This window comes from Muntiacus reevesi, chromosome 1 (genome assembly GCF_963930625.1).
Source record: "Muntiacus reevesi chromosome 1, mMunRee1.1, whole genome shotgun sequence".
Taxonomy (NCBI): Eukaryota; Metazoa; Chordata; class Mammalia; order Artiodactyla; family Cervidae; genus Muntiacus; species Muntiacus reevesi.
This window is the reverse complement of record NC_089249.1, coordinates 282,360,642-282,374,509: the sequence shown is the minus strand read 5'-3', so window position 1 is coordinate 282,374,509 and position 13,868 is coordinate 282,360,642. Positions and strand designations below refer to the sequence as shown.

At 41.1% G+C, this 13,868-nt stretch overlaps 1 protein-coding gene across 5 annotated transcripts in view; it reads left to right on the top strand.

The window, feature by feature from the left end:
- FBXL17 (F-box and leucine rich repeat protein 17) overlaps positions 1-13,868 on the top strand; it is a 498,131-nt gene that overhangs the window by 133,025 nt on the left and 351,238 nt on the right. For 4 of the 5 annotated variants that reach the window (XM_065922840.1, XM_065922924.1, XM_065923111.1 and 1 more), the window contains exon 5: positions 6,942-7,049. The exons of the other annotated variant lie outside the window; for it this stretch is intronic. In XM_065922840.1, the coding sequence (XP_065778912.1) occupies positions 6,942-7,049 (108 nt within the window). The remainder of the gene's footprint in view (positions 1-6,941; positions 7,050-13,868) is intronic. 5 annotated transcript variants of the gene reach the window in all.

Genomic DNA, 13,868 nt, shown 5'->3' with positions numbered 1-13,868 from the left:
CCTGCATCTCCCACGTTGCCAGGTGGATTCTGAATCACTAACCCAACTTTCTTTGTGTACCATGTGATTATTGCTCATATATAGAAAGGAATAGTTGGTAGGCACCGCAGGTGACTGAAGGAGGGATCTCACTTGTGATAAATCCTTTGCATTGACTCTTTCTCGCTAGGTTGTGAGCTCCGTGAAGGCGGCTTGTCTTGGTCATGGTGTGAGGCACAGCACTCGGCACGTGGCATTTACTCACTAAACGCTGTCTGACCGCATTTAAAAGAATGCTATGTTTAAATAATGTTCTTTCAGATTTCCTTTTAAACTTCACTAAAAATATGAGATTTTTATTACAGTAAGAGCATAGTGAAAAGGTCTTACTGAAATGATTCATAAGGCGAATCCATACCAAGTACTTTCTCTCCATGTTTACCTATTTCCTTTTATGTGGTCAGTATGAATCTCTTTTGTGCTTTTTGTTTCAAAGGAGGGTGCATTAATTGAAAGTGTTTTATGACCTGTGAAAAAATAGAATACAGAAGAGCAAAGGAAGGTGAAAATGAAAAAGAAATTTTCATAGAGTTTGAAGACTCAACTAAATAAATGGAGAAATTTTATTGTATTGCATTTGAAAGCTCCTGAAGTATCGTGCATATTTACTCGGTATCTGAATCAGATTCTTCACTTGGGACTTCTATCATTGTAGCACTTCACGTGGTACTTCTTGGTCCGTTGTCAGATGTGGATGCTCACTGACTGGCTCGGCCTGGCTGCGGAGGTACCCCTCTGTGTGGTATGCTGCTTCACACGGGGCAGGACCCGCTGCAGGTGTAACCCGCTGGCAGCCTCCCTGAGGCCAGAAGATCCCGTTAGTGGGTCCTCAGGTGACCTCATGGGCCCTGAAGGACAGCTCACCCTTTATCACCCTTCCCTTAGAGCCTTTAATGGATGGCACCATCCGTTATGTGCCTGCAGGAGGCTGGAACTTGAAGGGACCTTTAATTCCTTGACCCCTGCATGTCTCACGTTACCAATAAAATACATTCCTTCCATACCAAGTCACAACCATTCTGCCAGACCGTCAGCCCTCCATAACCTGGTTCCTTCTTCACACTTGATTTCAGACCTGGACAGGGGATGGTGGGATGATGAACGGGGTGGAAGAATTAGGGAGGAGGCGGATTGCACAGGGCCTTGTAGCTTATAGGAGTTTGGATTTTATCCTTCGAGTAATTGGTGCCACTGGAGGAGTGTGAATGGCAGACTGACATGATGTGATTTGTACACTTTGAAAGATCACTGTGACTCGATGGGTGGAGGATAGATTTGTGGAATCAAGAGTAGCAGAAAGATGTTTAGTGTGCAAGCTGCTGAAAATGTCCAGAAGGATGGCATGTCTTGGACCATGGTGGTCTGTGGTGTCAGTAGAGGTCAGCAAAGAGATAACCCCATGATGCCACGTATACCCAGGACCATCTTCAGTACTAATATTTGGAAGGTCTGGTTAGTTGTTAGATTTAGTTATGAGTTGTTTATGGATTGACTCCATAAGAATCTTTAAGAGAACTTATTAGAAGTATGTATTTCCAAGTCCTGAATTCGTAGGTTTGGGGTGAACTCTAGGGAAAACTTTTTTCTGGGCAAAGTTGTGAAATACTTATATTATTTAGTACATTCATGTAGGATTATTCAGAACAATTCTTTAATGTCACAAGTGTAAAAATGTCCAAAGATTTCTTGACCTTTTTAGAATTAATGATTATAAATTCCTTTTCTCTATTGATACGCTAGTGTCATTCCCCAAATTTAATCTTTCAGCACAGATTACAAATCCCTTTTCATTGACTCAGTCTTATTCTGATCAAGATAGATCTCTCCACCCATGTTCTGAGGAAACTTTGTCTTAAAATAAGAATAAGCTGCATCTCTTTATTTAGAGTCCTGAAATTTATGTAAAAGCTTTTCCCATCCACATTTTCTTAGTCTTTAATTTTAATCCTTTTTAGGTGAAAGTGCTTTCTTGGATTATCAATTTCTACTTATATGGTTTTATAATTCACTACCGTTAATCCAGCCTCTTCATCACCTCTGTATTAGATAACTGCAACCCACTTTTGGACTTCCCCAAAGGCTCAGTAGGTAAAGAATCCACCTGCAATGCAGGAAACACAGGAGACGTGGGTTTGATCCATGGGCCGGGAAGATCCCCTGGAGGAGGAAACGGTAACCCATTCCAATATCCTTGCCTGCAAAACACAATGGACAGAGGAGCCTGAAGGGCTATAGGCCATGGTGTCGCAAAGAGTTGGACTCAACTGAGCGCGCACACACACCCCACTTTTATGCTTTCTTGTTTTGGGAGGATTCTTAGGATATACAAGAAAACTATCACGGCATTTCAGCACATCTATTCTATCCTTAGGAGATGAAAAAAGTAATCAAGGGTAGTGCTTCTCTTTAGAAAATTCTTTAAAAAATAGATCCATGGTGCCTTGATTCCTGCCACTCCACTTCTCTGGGGCCAAAGGGAGGGCCTTAAATTTGCTTTTGCTTTTGAGTGAAATTAGCACCATGAAATGAGTCACAACCTAGTATATGTAAGTTAAAGAGCATGGATTGCAAAATCTAAAAGACCAAAGTTAAAGCCCACTTGGCCATCTGCTAGTGGTTTGATTTGGGAGAAGTCAATCTCTGATAGTCTTATTTTAGTTACCTGTAAAATGGGGCTAGATTTACCCTGGAGGAGGGCATGGCAACCCACTCCAGTATTCTTGCCTAGAGAATCCCACGGATGGAGGAGCCTGGTGGGCTACAGTCCGTAGGTTTGCAAAGAGTCAGGCATGACTGAAGTGTCTTATTTAGCACTAACGTGGGGCTAATATTGCCTGTCAGGGCTGTTATTGGGATTCCCTGTTACAGAGAGGACTTGGCTTGGCCCACAGTAAGGCTTTAGTAAATACGGCCATTTTATTTTCTATTCCCTCTTAAGTTCTTTGGCTACTGGTACCCCAAACTTTGAGCTGTGTTCAAGGACTGAATCTCTAGATTCAGCAATTCAAAAATATTGGATAAACAATAACATAAATAATAATTTTATAACAATAACTCTTCAAGCAAAATGAGTGATCCTGTACTGCTCACCTTCTGCTTTTCTCTTTCTTCTAGTGAAGAATATTTTAGTCACATATGCACATTTCTTCCATAGTGGCTATTACATTTGCCCCCGTCTGAATTTTCTAGGCCTTTTATTTCTACCTCCCGGGAGATTTCTTCTTGTGCCCACATTTGATCTCATAAGAGACCACCCTCAAAGGGTTCTGGCAGAGTGCTGCTCTCAAGAGCTTATGAGAACCAGTATCTTCCTTCTGCCTTTGCCCTCCGTGTTTCTGGTTGTCATTTGTTTAGGCGTCAGCAAGTAGAGAGGGCCCCCTTAGGATTCACAGTGGAGGCTCTACTAGAATCTTGTGTGTGTCTGTATTATTGAGGCTTTTCATGGCCCTTGTGACCCTGAAGGCACAGGACATTCCTCACCAGTGATGCGTTTCCTTATCGTAGCTCTAAACGCACTTGCGTCGTCTCCACGCTGGTATCAAAATGTCAGTTGGCTTTTAGAGTGCCAGCTCAAGGAGGTGGTCTTCTCTGTCTCTGTCATGTGAAGAGATGACACTGTTGAATCTGAGGTTCGTCTTCCCTTTTTCTCTATCACAGCTTTGACTAAAAGGTCAAAATCTGCTTTGCCAGCTGGTCTCATCCCCCCCTAATTTTCTGATACCACTTTCCAAATCCTGAGCCACGTTTCTCTTTGCATATGAATTCTTATTTACTGGCTGGTTTTATCACAGTCTGTGAGTAAGTATGATCCCTCAAAATCAAACCATTCCAGATGGTCTTTTCAGCAAATAGGGCAATTCATGTGCAAACAAAATGAACCTTTCACCTTACTTCACACTCACTATTCACGAAAATTAACTCCAGGAGCACCATAGGCATAAATGTTAGTTCTAAGACCACCATCAAGAAAATGAAAAAACAAGGCACAGAATGGAAGAAAAGATTTGTGAAGCAGATATCTGATAAAGGACTTGTATTCAAGTTATATAAAGAACTCTTGCAACTTAATAAGAAAACAGCTCACTTTTAAAAATGTCTAAAAAATTAAGCTTATCATATGACTCAGTAATTCCAATCCTAGATATTTATGCAAGAGGAATGAAACATATGTCCATACAAAGACTTGTATGTGAACGATCACAGAAGCATTGTTTATCAAAGCCCCACACTGTAAACAATTAAAATGTTTATCAACTGGTGAGTGGATAAACAAAATGTAATATAGTCATATCATGCAAATCTACCCAGCAGTAAAATGAGCCAGCTACTGATACAGGTAACAGCAAGGAGGAACCTCAAAAAACAAACAAAAGAAAATATTACTAGCTAAAGAAGCTAGACACAGAAGACTGTTTATTATAGAATCCTGTTTACATGAAGTTTCCAGAAAAGGCAGCTGTAGATGGTTAAGACAGATCAGTGGTCATCTCGGGGCAGGAGCGGAGACTGACTGCATTTGGGCATCGGGGAGAAAGGAACTTTTCAGGGCGGGGTGATGGCGTTGTTCTAGAACTGGATAGTGGTGTTGATCGCACAGTTGTGTTAAGCTCAGGGCCATTTGATTCTGTCTCCTAAGACACGTATCGGCCTACACAGAGTGTCCCGGTATTCCGGGGACTGACTCGGCTCATTCAGCTCTTAGGACTCTGTTGGTGCAGGGGGCGCTCCCAAGCTCTTACTTGATTCCTTGAGCTGAAAGAGGAAGACCCACGAAGCCAATTTTAATATTTTGTCTCTGAAAGCCTGAACACCTTGGACCTGAGCTTTCCTGTGTCCTTCATCCTTACCTGAATTCCTCTTCCCCCATTGGAGATGGATCTGGGAGAAGCCTGATGTCAGAGTGAGATTAGGCAGGATGGTGAACCAGATGGTGATAGGTATCTCACCTCTTTCCCTCTCCTTCCCCCAACTTTTTTTTTTTTTTTTAATAGAAATTGGTTTTCACTGAAGCTTCAGGCAATTTCAGTGCCTTAAATATTCTTTCTTGACATAATGTTTTTAGAAAGCTGAGTGTCAGGAAGGCCCATTTTTAATTTATCAATGGCACCCTTAGTCTTAATATGCTGAAGCATACTTTACTTTTGAGGGCAGAATTAATCTTTTATCAGATGTACCATGGATGCTGTTGGTTTGATTATTTTAGGAATTTGTTCTTGTGCTGTTTCAGAATTAATGCTACCCACATAACTTTATTTTCCAATATCTGTTCAGAATAGATAAGGGAGATACAAAGTAAGTCACCCATATTAAAGTTAATGCAAAGTAAGTAAGTCACTGCTGTTTGCAAAACCAACAGTGGTGTTTAACTTGTTGATTTCATCTTGACTGTGAGGAAAGTGAATCTGAAATTAACCCTGTGATAGAGAATATCTGGACCTTCTTTTATATGCCACAACTTTGTAGAACAGTGGAGGAAATGTTAGCACAATTATAAGAAGATAATTTTATACATGGAAAATTTCTGGAGGCTGGAGGAGACAAAAAAGGAATTTCAGTCTGCCCTTGGTTTAAAGCAGGGCCATGCAGAAATGCCAAAAGCTGTCAATGTAACTTCTTTGCAGCTCTGGGGCCTCAAGTTTTCACATCCCTAAGAGTCACTTAGGGGCTTGTTAAAAATACAGATTCTTGGGTTATACCTCTTTTGACTCTGAGGTTTTAATAAATTCCTCAGGGAATTCTAATATGTATCACATTAGTTAGGGTTCTTCAGAGAATCAGAATTAGTATGAGTGTGTGTGTGTGTGTGTGTAAAAGAGATTGTTGTAAGGAATTGGTTCCTGTCACTCTGAAGGCTGAGAAGTCCCCAAACCGGCGATCTGGAGGCCACAGAGAGCAGATGGTATAGTTCTAGGCTGAGTCTAAACGCACAGGACCCAGGAGAGCTGATGATGTAATTCCAGTCCAAAGCTCAGTCTCAAGGTGGGAATGTGTCACTGCTGTCTGAATGTGGAGGTAGGCAGAGAGTGAGAGGAGGAGCGGGAGAGAGCGAGAGAGGGCAGATTCTCCTTTCCTCCCCTTCTTGTTCCGTTCCTTCAGCAGACTGGCTGTGACTGAGGGTGAGTGGTCACCTTGGGGAGGCAATCTGCTTTATTCAGTCTGCTGTTTCCAATGTTAGTCTCACCCAGAATCCTTCACAAATAGTTTTTAATCACATAGTTGAGCATCTCGTGGTGTAGTCAAGATGACACTTAAATTTAACCATCATATCATCCAAATCTGAGAAGTTTGAAGCAGTGAGGGGCAGAACCAGATGTCTTAGAAGAAACGCTTGTAGGGAGAAACCTTATAAAGAGACTGTTGTTGCCCTTTAGGAAACAATTGTGCAGTTTCAGTTATCAAATATGTTGGGACCGAGCAAATCCATGGTGACAGAAAGCTGCCAGGACTTGGGGGCAGGGGCTGGACTTGGGGAACGGCTGCTGATGGGCATGGTGCTTCTTTTTGGGGTGAGAAGCGTGTTCTGGAGTTAGATGTTGGTGATGGTGGCACGACTTGTGAATCTGCTGAAAACCACGGGACTTCCCTTTGAAATGGTGAATTTCATAGTATGTGAAATAAATGTCAAGATATATACATATCTGTTGGGGGAGATGTGAAGAAGTGGAGGTAGATAGTGTTGACGTCTCTGAGACATGAAGAAGTAAACAAACACGGGGTGTAGAAGGGAATGTGGGTTGAGGGCGGATTTACAGAGCACAGGACATCTTTCAGCATGTCTGCACATGGATTCAGACGGTCCACTGGAAAAGGAAACGTTAGTGATGCAAGGGGAGGGGAGGGGCTTGGCAGAGGGCACAGCCTGCCGCGCCGTCCTGACTCACCGTCCCCCCGGCTCTCCCCAGGTGACGGACCAGTCGGTGAAAGCGTTCGCGGAGCACTGTCCTGAGCTGCAGTACGTTGGCTTCATGGGCTGCTCAGTGACTTCTAAAGGGGTCATCCATCTGACCAAGGTAGGTTCCCCGGCTGCATCTCCTGGTGCTTCCCAGCCGCGTTCACACCAATGCCCTCGCGATGTTCTGCATGCTTGATGAGGACTGCTCAGACCATTGTAGAAGTGTAAGTAGTGTTTGGTAAAGTTAAAATCAGTTTAAGTCAATACAAAATCTATCCTTTCTAAGATGGGACATTCATTTAAACAAAAAGTTTGCTTTTTGGCTTTTTTCATTTGCTAATAGCTGTGAAATGTATACATCAATGAAACTGATATATATGACAAGACTTATTTAGATTTTAATGTACTGTATTGTGTCAGAAGATACTTTAATGAAAGTTTTCACTGGTCACATATCATTAGATCTTCTGAGCATTTTGCTTTTAAGAAGTGAATATGGTCAGTTCATATGATTAAGCTGAACATACATGGTGAAAAGAGAAGTGAATGTATGCCAAAAATTAACTTCATAGTTGAGAGAGTTTCCTTATATACCAAATATATGAAATCTCCTATGTTAGCAATAATGAAAACATCAGTTCCTTTGTAATCTCTCACTTGTCACCCATCATCTGTGCTGTTTTTCAGAGCTCTATAATAGTTAGGAACTAATTCTTACATACATGTTTTAGAAAACTGGCTACTATAAAATTTACTTGTGTCTTATTCAAAATTTGTTGTGTCTCTTCAAGCTTACAGTTTAGCGGGAAATAGTTTTTCTTTCCTCCTAGCGAAAGTGAAAGTCACTCAGTCATGTCTGACTCATTACAACCCCATGGACTATACAGTCCATGGAATTCTCCAGGCCAGAATACTGGAGTGGGTAGCCTTTCCCTTCTCCAGGGAACCTTCCCAACCCAGGGATCAAACCCACGTCTCCCACATTGCAGGCGGATTCTTTACCAGCTGAACCACAAGGGAAGCCCAAGAATACTGGAGTGGGTAGCCTATCCCTTCTCCAGTGGATCTTCCCAACCCAGGAATTGAACTGGAGTCTCCTGCATTGCAGGCGGGTTCTTTACCAATTGAGAGGGAAGCCCTCTTTCTTCCTAGTAAAAGAGCAAATGTTTATAAATTACCTAGGACTGTGGCCATAAGGCCCAGAAGATAGGAACCCAGGCTCTGTTGTCAGCTTGGGTTTGAATCCTGGCTCTGCCATTAACCAGCTGAGTAAACAAATTGTTTTTCAGGGAATTAATTGAAGTAGTACATGGAAGATGCTGTCCTCAGTATCAGGACCATAGTAAGTGCTAGGTAAACTTTAGGTACTATTATTAAAATAAATGGTGGCTCAGATGGTAAAATTGTGCCTACAATGCAGGAGACCCAGGTTTGATATCTGGGCTGGGAAGATCCCCTGGAGTAGGAAATGGCAACCCACTCCAGTGTCCTGGCCTGGAGAATTTCATGGACAGAGGAGCCTGGCGGGCTACAGTCTGTGAGGTGGTGCAGAGTGGCACAGAGCTGAGCAGTAGCACGTTCACTCTCCTTGAAAGAATTGGTGCACGCGCGCGTGCTCAGTCGTGTCTGAGTGTGGCCGCCCAGCGCCCTGCGGCCCGCCAGGCTCCCCTGTCCGTGGGGTTCTCCAGGCAGCATACCGAGGGGGTGGCCGTGTCCTCCTCCAGGGGATCTTCCCCACCCAGGGGTCGGCGTCCGTAACTAGCGTCTTCTGCACTGGTTGGGGGGTTCTTTACCACTAGCGCCACCTGGGAAGTCCAGAGAAGTGCTACCATCACTAAATTGCTAGAAATTTAGAGCAAACTTTGAGGAAAAAAAATCAAATCACTGTTTTATTCTAGTGTATTTGAAACAGTGCCTATGATTATTCTGTGCCTCCCATGACTGATGAGCTTTAACTATATTTTGAGGATCAGAACCTAAAACTAGCAGAGAGGATAGGCACATTATTCTCTATTATTGCTCTATCAGAACATCTTCGTGTAACCAAGATCGTGTGTGACCATAATTTTTTATTCATCTTCTATAACCTTTGCCTGAACGTTTTCGTAGATGAGTGTTTTTCCCATCACATCATCTACTGCTGTTTATAGTGCAGAGTAGAAATGCCTTTGGATGAACAGATTGTGCACAAGTGTTACAATGACCGTATGTGGGCTTTTTACGATCACTTGAAATTGTGCTCATTAAAGACAAAACAAGACTTATTAGATCAGTCAGTGCTTCCCTGAGCATTTGGAGATGACCAAAAATTATGGTACACTGGTGCTTAAAAGATCAGAATTACTCTCTGTGACAAAATAGCAGCGACAGCAAATGTCAGCTTTGGAAGGCTTAATTTGCTGAGAAGATTATTCTGAAGATTATATACCAGGACTGGGGGTTTGGCCCGTCAGCAGTCGGAATCCACTGGATTCACGTCAGAGCCGACCCACAGCGTGTTAGGTTCATCCCTGTTGCCCAGCGCAGTGCGTGTTTTGGTGAGAAGACTGCTCTGTGGTATGATATTGCTTCGTTTCATGGATTCAGGTAAAGGCAATATAGGCTTTTAGATGTACATTACTTTGGCTAAGCTATTTTAGTTGTTTCAGCTTTTGAAAACCAAGGGTGGAACTCAAAATAAAGCTTCTTGTTAAAATATTGCATTCTGACAGTGTTTTTATACTAAGACATTATACAAAATGTAATTTACATTCACAAAATGCTTGTAAATATATAAATGTTCCTAGAAAGTTGTGTTACCCTTACTGTCCTCATGGTGTATAGTTTTAAATAATTTTTTCTCAATATTTAATGTAATTTTTAAGTAAATGATTAGAGGATGTGAATACAGAGTTTTGAGCTGTCAGTATAAATATATTTAACTTTGTATGATTTAGAAAATCTCTCCAACTTACTGCTTTCCAGTCTGTGGCTCTAAATTTGCTAATAGAGGCAAATGCCCTAAAATCTCTGTGCCTTAGTTTCCTCCTGTGAAGAGATGTGTCTGTAATAGAGGATCTATCCCTAGAGTTTCCTACAGCCAGACAAATCTCTCAATTTAAGAGTCATTGGCCTGGAAGGGACTGAGTGGCTGTCCTTGAATGCAAGGAATGTCAAGTCCTTACTAAGTTAGAAGGGAAAATTGGGGATTTGTGATATCTTAGATTGTTAAATCAAGGGCAGGAAGTCAGAAGGTTGGGAACAGGAGAAAGAATATTGATATTCTGTTACTGTGGCCTCCTGGACTTAGTTTTACTTTGGTGCTGTCAGTCTTGTCTGAACTCTATTTGCTGATGACACACCCTTAGTCTTCAGATAGATTCTGCTAATATCAACAATAATGGAGTGAAGAGGCCGTCCTTCTAAGCTGCTGTGACTATGTAAATGAGAGTCCGCAAATAACTAACACCAAACGCACACAGGTTGAGAAGATGAAGTCAGCTTTCCTGGAGTGGGTTCGGAAGTGAGGATGCGAACTTGTGAGGTCTCTGTTTTGCCTCTGAAGTTGAGAACGTTAATGACGTGCAATGTCCGGCAGAATTGCATCTCCTGAACCCAGGACTTGGCTCGGGTGTTGGAAGCTTTTCCCGCTCGCAGCACAGGGAGGATGGCCCAGACAGAGCCCAGCAGGAGACCTGCATGGATGCAGAGCCGGGAGGCCAGGGAGGCCGGGGTGGCCGGGCGCAGGGGGTGCCCTCCCAGCTCATCTCGTCCTAGGTAACCCAGGAGTAAAGCCATCACAGGAGAAACGAGGAGGGTGAAGACACAGCACACCAGATTTAGTGGGGTGCTGCTAAAGGACTCGCTTCGACGGCGCCAAACACCTACATACGAAGAAAAGGAAGGTCTTGGGTCAACGGCCTTAGCTTCTACCTTATGAAACTTGAAAAGAGAAGAGTAAATTAACCTCAAAGTAAGCAGAGGGAAGGAAATAATAAACGAAGGAAATAATAAATGTCACCGCGGGTATTAGTGAGACGGAAAACAAAAAGAAATATTAATGAAAGCACAAAGCTGGTTCTTTGATAAACTAGGTAAATCTGTATTCAGACTAATTAAAGGAGAGGAGGAGAAACGGCCAGTGCAGTGACTCAGAGGAGTGGTGTAGCTGCGGAGTCTCCAGATACTAAAAGGGTAACAGGGAACATCATGAGCATCCTTATGCCTCTAAATTCAACACGTTAGATGAATGGGAAAATTTATTTGAAACTTGTGAATTTCTGAAGCTCACTCAAGAAGAAGTATTCAATAGATAACCTGGATACCTCTGTTCCTTAAAGAAATTACAATTGTGTTTAAAAACCTTCCTTCAGTGATACTCCCTGCCCAGAGTGCTTCACTGGTGAATTCTACTAAATATTTGTTATATTTCAAAACTTTTTCGGACCTCCCTGGTGGCTCAGACAGTGAAGAATCTGCCTGCAATGCAAGAGACCCAGGTTCGATCCCTGGGAAGATCCTCTGGAGAAGGGAGTGACTACCCACTCCAGTATTCTTGCCTGGAGAATTCCATGGATAGAGGAGCGAGATACATACTTGAGTTATTTACTATTGGAATGATATAGCATTAGGAATTTGTATCAAAATATCATAGAGCAGGTGAAAAAATAGAGAAGTGGATAGGCCAATAAAAGAAACAAAAATGGCAAAATATAGATAATTGAGCTGGGTTATAGGACAACAGGGTTCATTATGTTATTCTCATTACTTTTGTTTATCCTTGACAATTTCCATAATAATGAAGCTTTTAAGAGGTTAAAATTGATATTAATATAACATGATAAGTCATATTATTCAATCACATACTTTTTAAGAACTCACAGTAACGTGGAAAAAGCTCAGGATGATAATGAATACTCATGTGCATTATATATAATATTAATTTGAAATCATTTGAACAAATAAGCCAATGGAGTCTGAAAAATCAAGGTGGCCTGTTGTATAGTACATGTAGTTGGAGTTGGTGTGCAAACTTGAGGTCTGCTCTGAGTTCATGAGTTTCATGGCACTGATCCATTGTGAATTGACTTCAGTCAGTTTGAATGACTTCAACCAATAGTCAGGAAGATGCTGTTGTATTCATAAATGACTAAATACTCATTTAATGACTAGTCAAGAAATGACTGTTAAAAAGATGAAGAATTTTTGAGAAAACTGCATTTTTGTTATATGCTATATAAAATTTATATTTGTCATACCTTAGGGGTAGATGTTTTTCCTTTTTAGATTGTTGATATATTTTAAAGTTGTTAATTAATTAATGATATTAATTCTGATGCTGTGCATGTGTGCTAAGTCGCATCAGTCGTGTCCGACTCTTTGCGACTCCATGGCCTGTAACCCTCCAGGCTCCTCTGTCCATGGGGACTCTCCAGGCAAGAATACAGGGGTGGGTTGCCATGCCCTCCTCTAGGGGGTCTTCCTGACCCAGGGATTGAACCCGTGTCTCTTATGTCTCCTGCATTGGCAAGGGAATTTTTACCACTAGCACCACCTGGGAAGCCTATCTTAGATCTTATTGTTGTTTCCATTTTCAGTTTATAAGCATGAACTGAATTCTTGGCATATGTCAGATATGGCTATGTTTGTTTTTGTTTTTAAGGAGAGGTGTTTTTTGGAAGGTAGCAGCTAAAAAAATGCCCCAAATTCATATATTTTCTTGGACCATCTCATATTTAAAGAACTTTTTATAAAGCACATTTTAAAAGTGCTTATGGCTGAAAATATGAAATGTTTTCTAAAGAAAAACAAAATTGATTTTTTTTCAGTCAATTTAACATAAGTAAGTGAAAGAATGTTCATCCATGCAGCTAACTCAATTCTTGTCTTCCTTTTCATGTTTATTCAGAGACTAGAAATGAAAGATGAACTTTCTTGCCTTCTAAATTTCGAAACAACTGATCAATTTAGAATGTCTTATTCTAAAGATAGAATGTATTATTTTGCTGCTTTTGGGGTGATATTGCTGTTAAGTTACAGATTATCATTTCATTTGTTTCTGATTAATCTGTAGGTACTTGAGTGGTATTTTGAGATGTGGAAAGTGTGTTCTTGAATTCATTCAGCTCTGAGATATTCCCTACTGGGTAGTCCAGTGAGGACTCTGGAGAGGTGTTTGTAGGATGCTGTTGGTTCTTGTTAGCTTTTTAAGAGTTAAGAGTTGAGCCAGAAACCAAGTTTTGAGAATTTAGACAATGATTCTCTAGGCCTGGTGTGATCCATTAATAGATTTTTTTCTTAGAAGTTTTCAAAGGACAGCAAGCCACTTATTGCTGTCATCAAAGCTGATAGTGTAACTGCTGGTCGTAAGACTTTGGCAATTCACCTAATCTCTTAGCCTCAGTTTTCTCATCTGTAAAATGAGGATAATAATAGTATCTACCTATCTCTCGGGCTTTAGAGGAAGAGTGTTTGGCACATACTAAAGCAGCATTTGAAAAATAATAAAATAAGTAATTGTAAAAATGTTCATTATTACATACAAAACCTCTATAACTCTTTAGTCCTAATCACTCATGTTCTTTTATCAAAATAAAAATGTAGAATGATGTTCATGAAAATAAATCTCAAAAGCTTTTATGACCTTTCTTTCTACTTGAGTGCCAGTTCAGAATATTAAGATGAATAGCTGTCTGCTCTTTATGGGTTTGTTTTCTCCCCTTTAACCCACTGAACAACTGAAATAATATATTAAATCATCAAAAAGTTCCTACCATAGCAATGCACTGAATCAGAGGAATGTACCATTGTACCTCGTTTAAAATTTTTTATTGAAATAGAATGAATTTACACTGTCGTGTTAATTTCCTCTACACTGCAATGTGATTCAGTTACACACATATGTGGCTTCTTTTTAAGAAATGCTCTTTTGCATTATGGTTTATCACGCGCGCTGAAT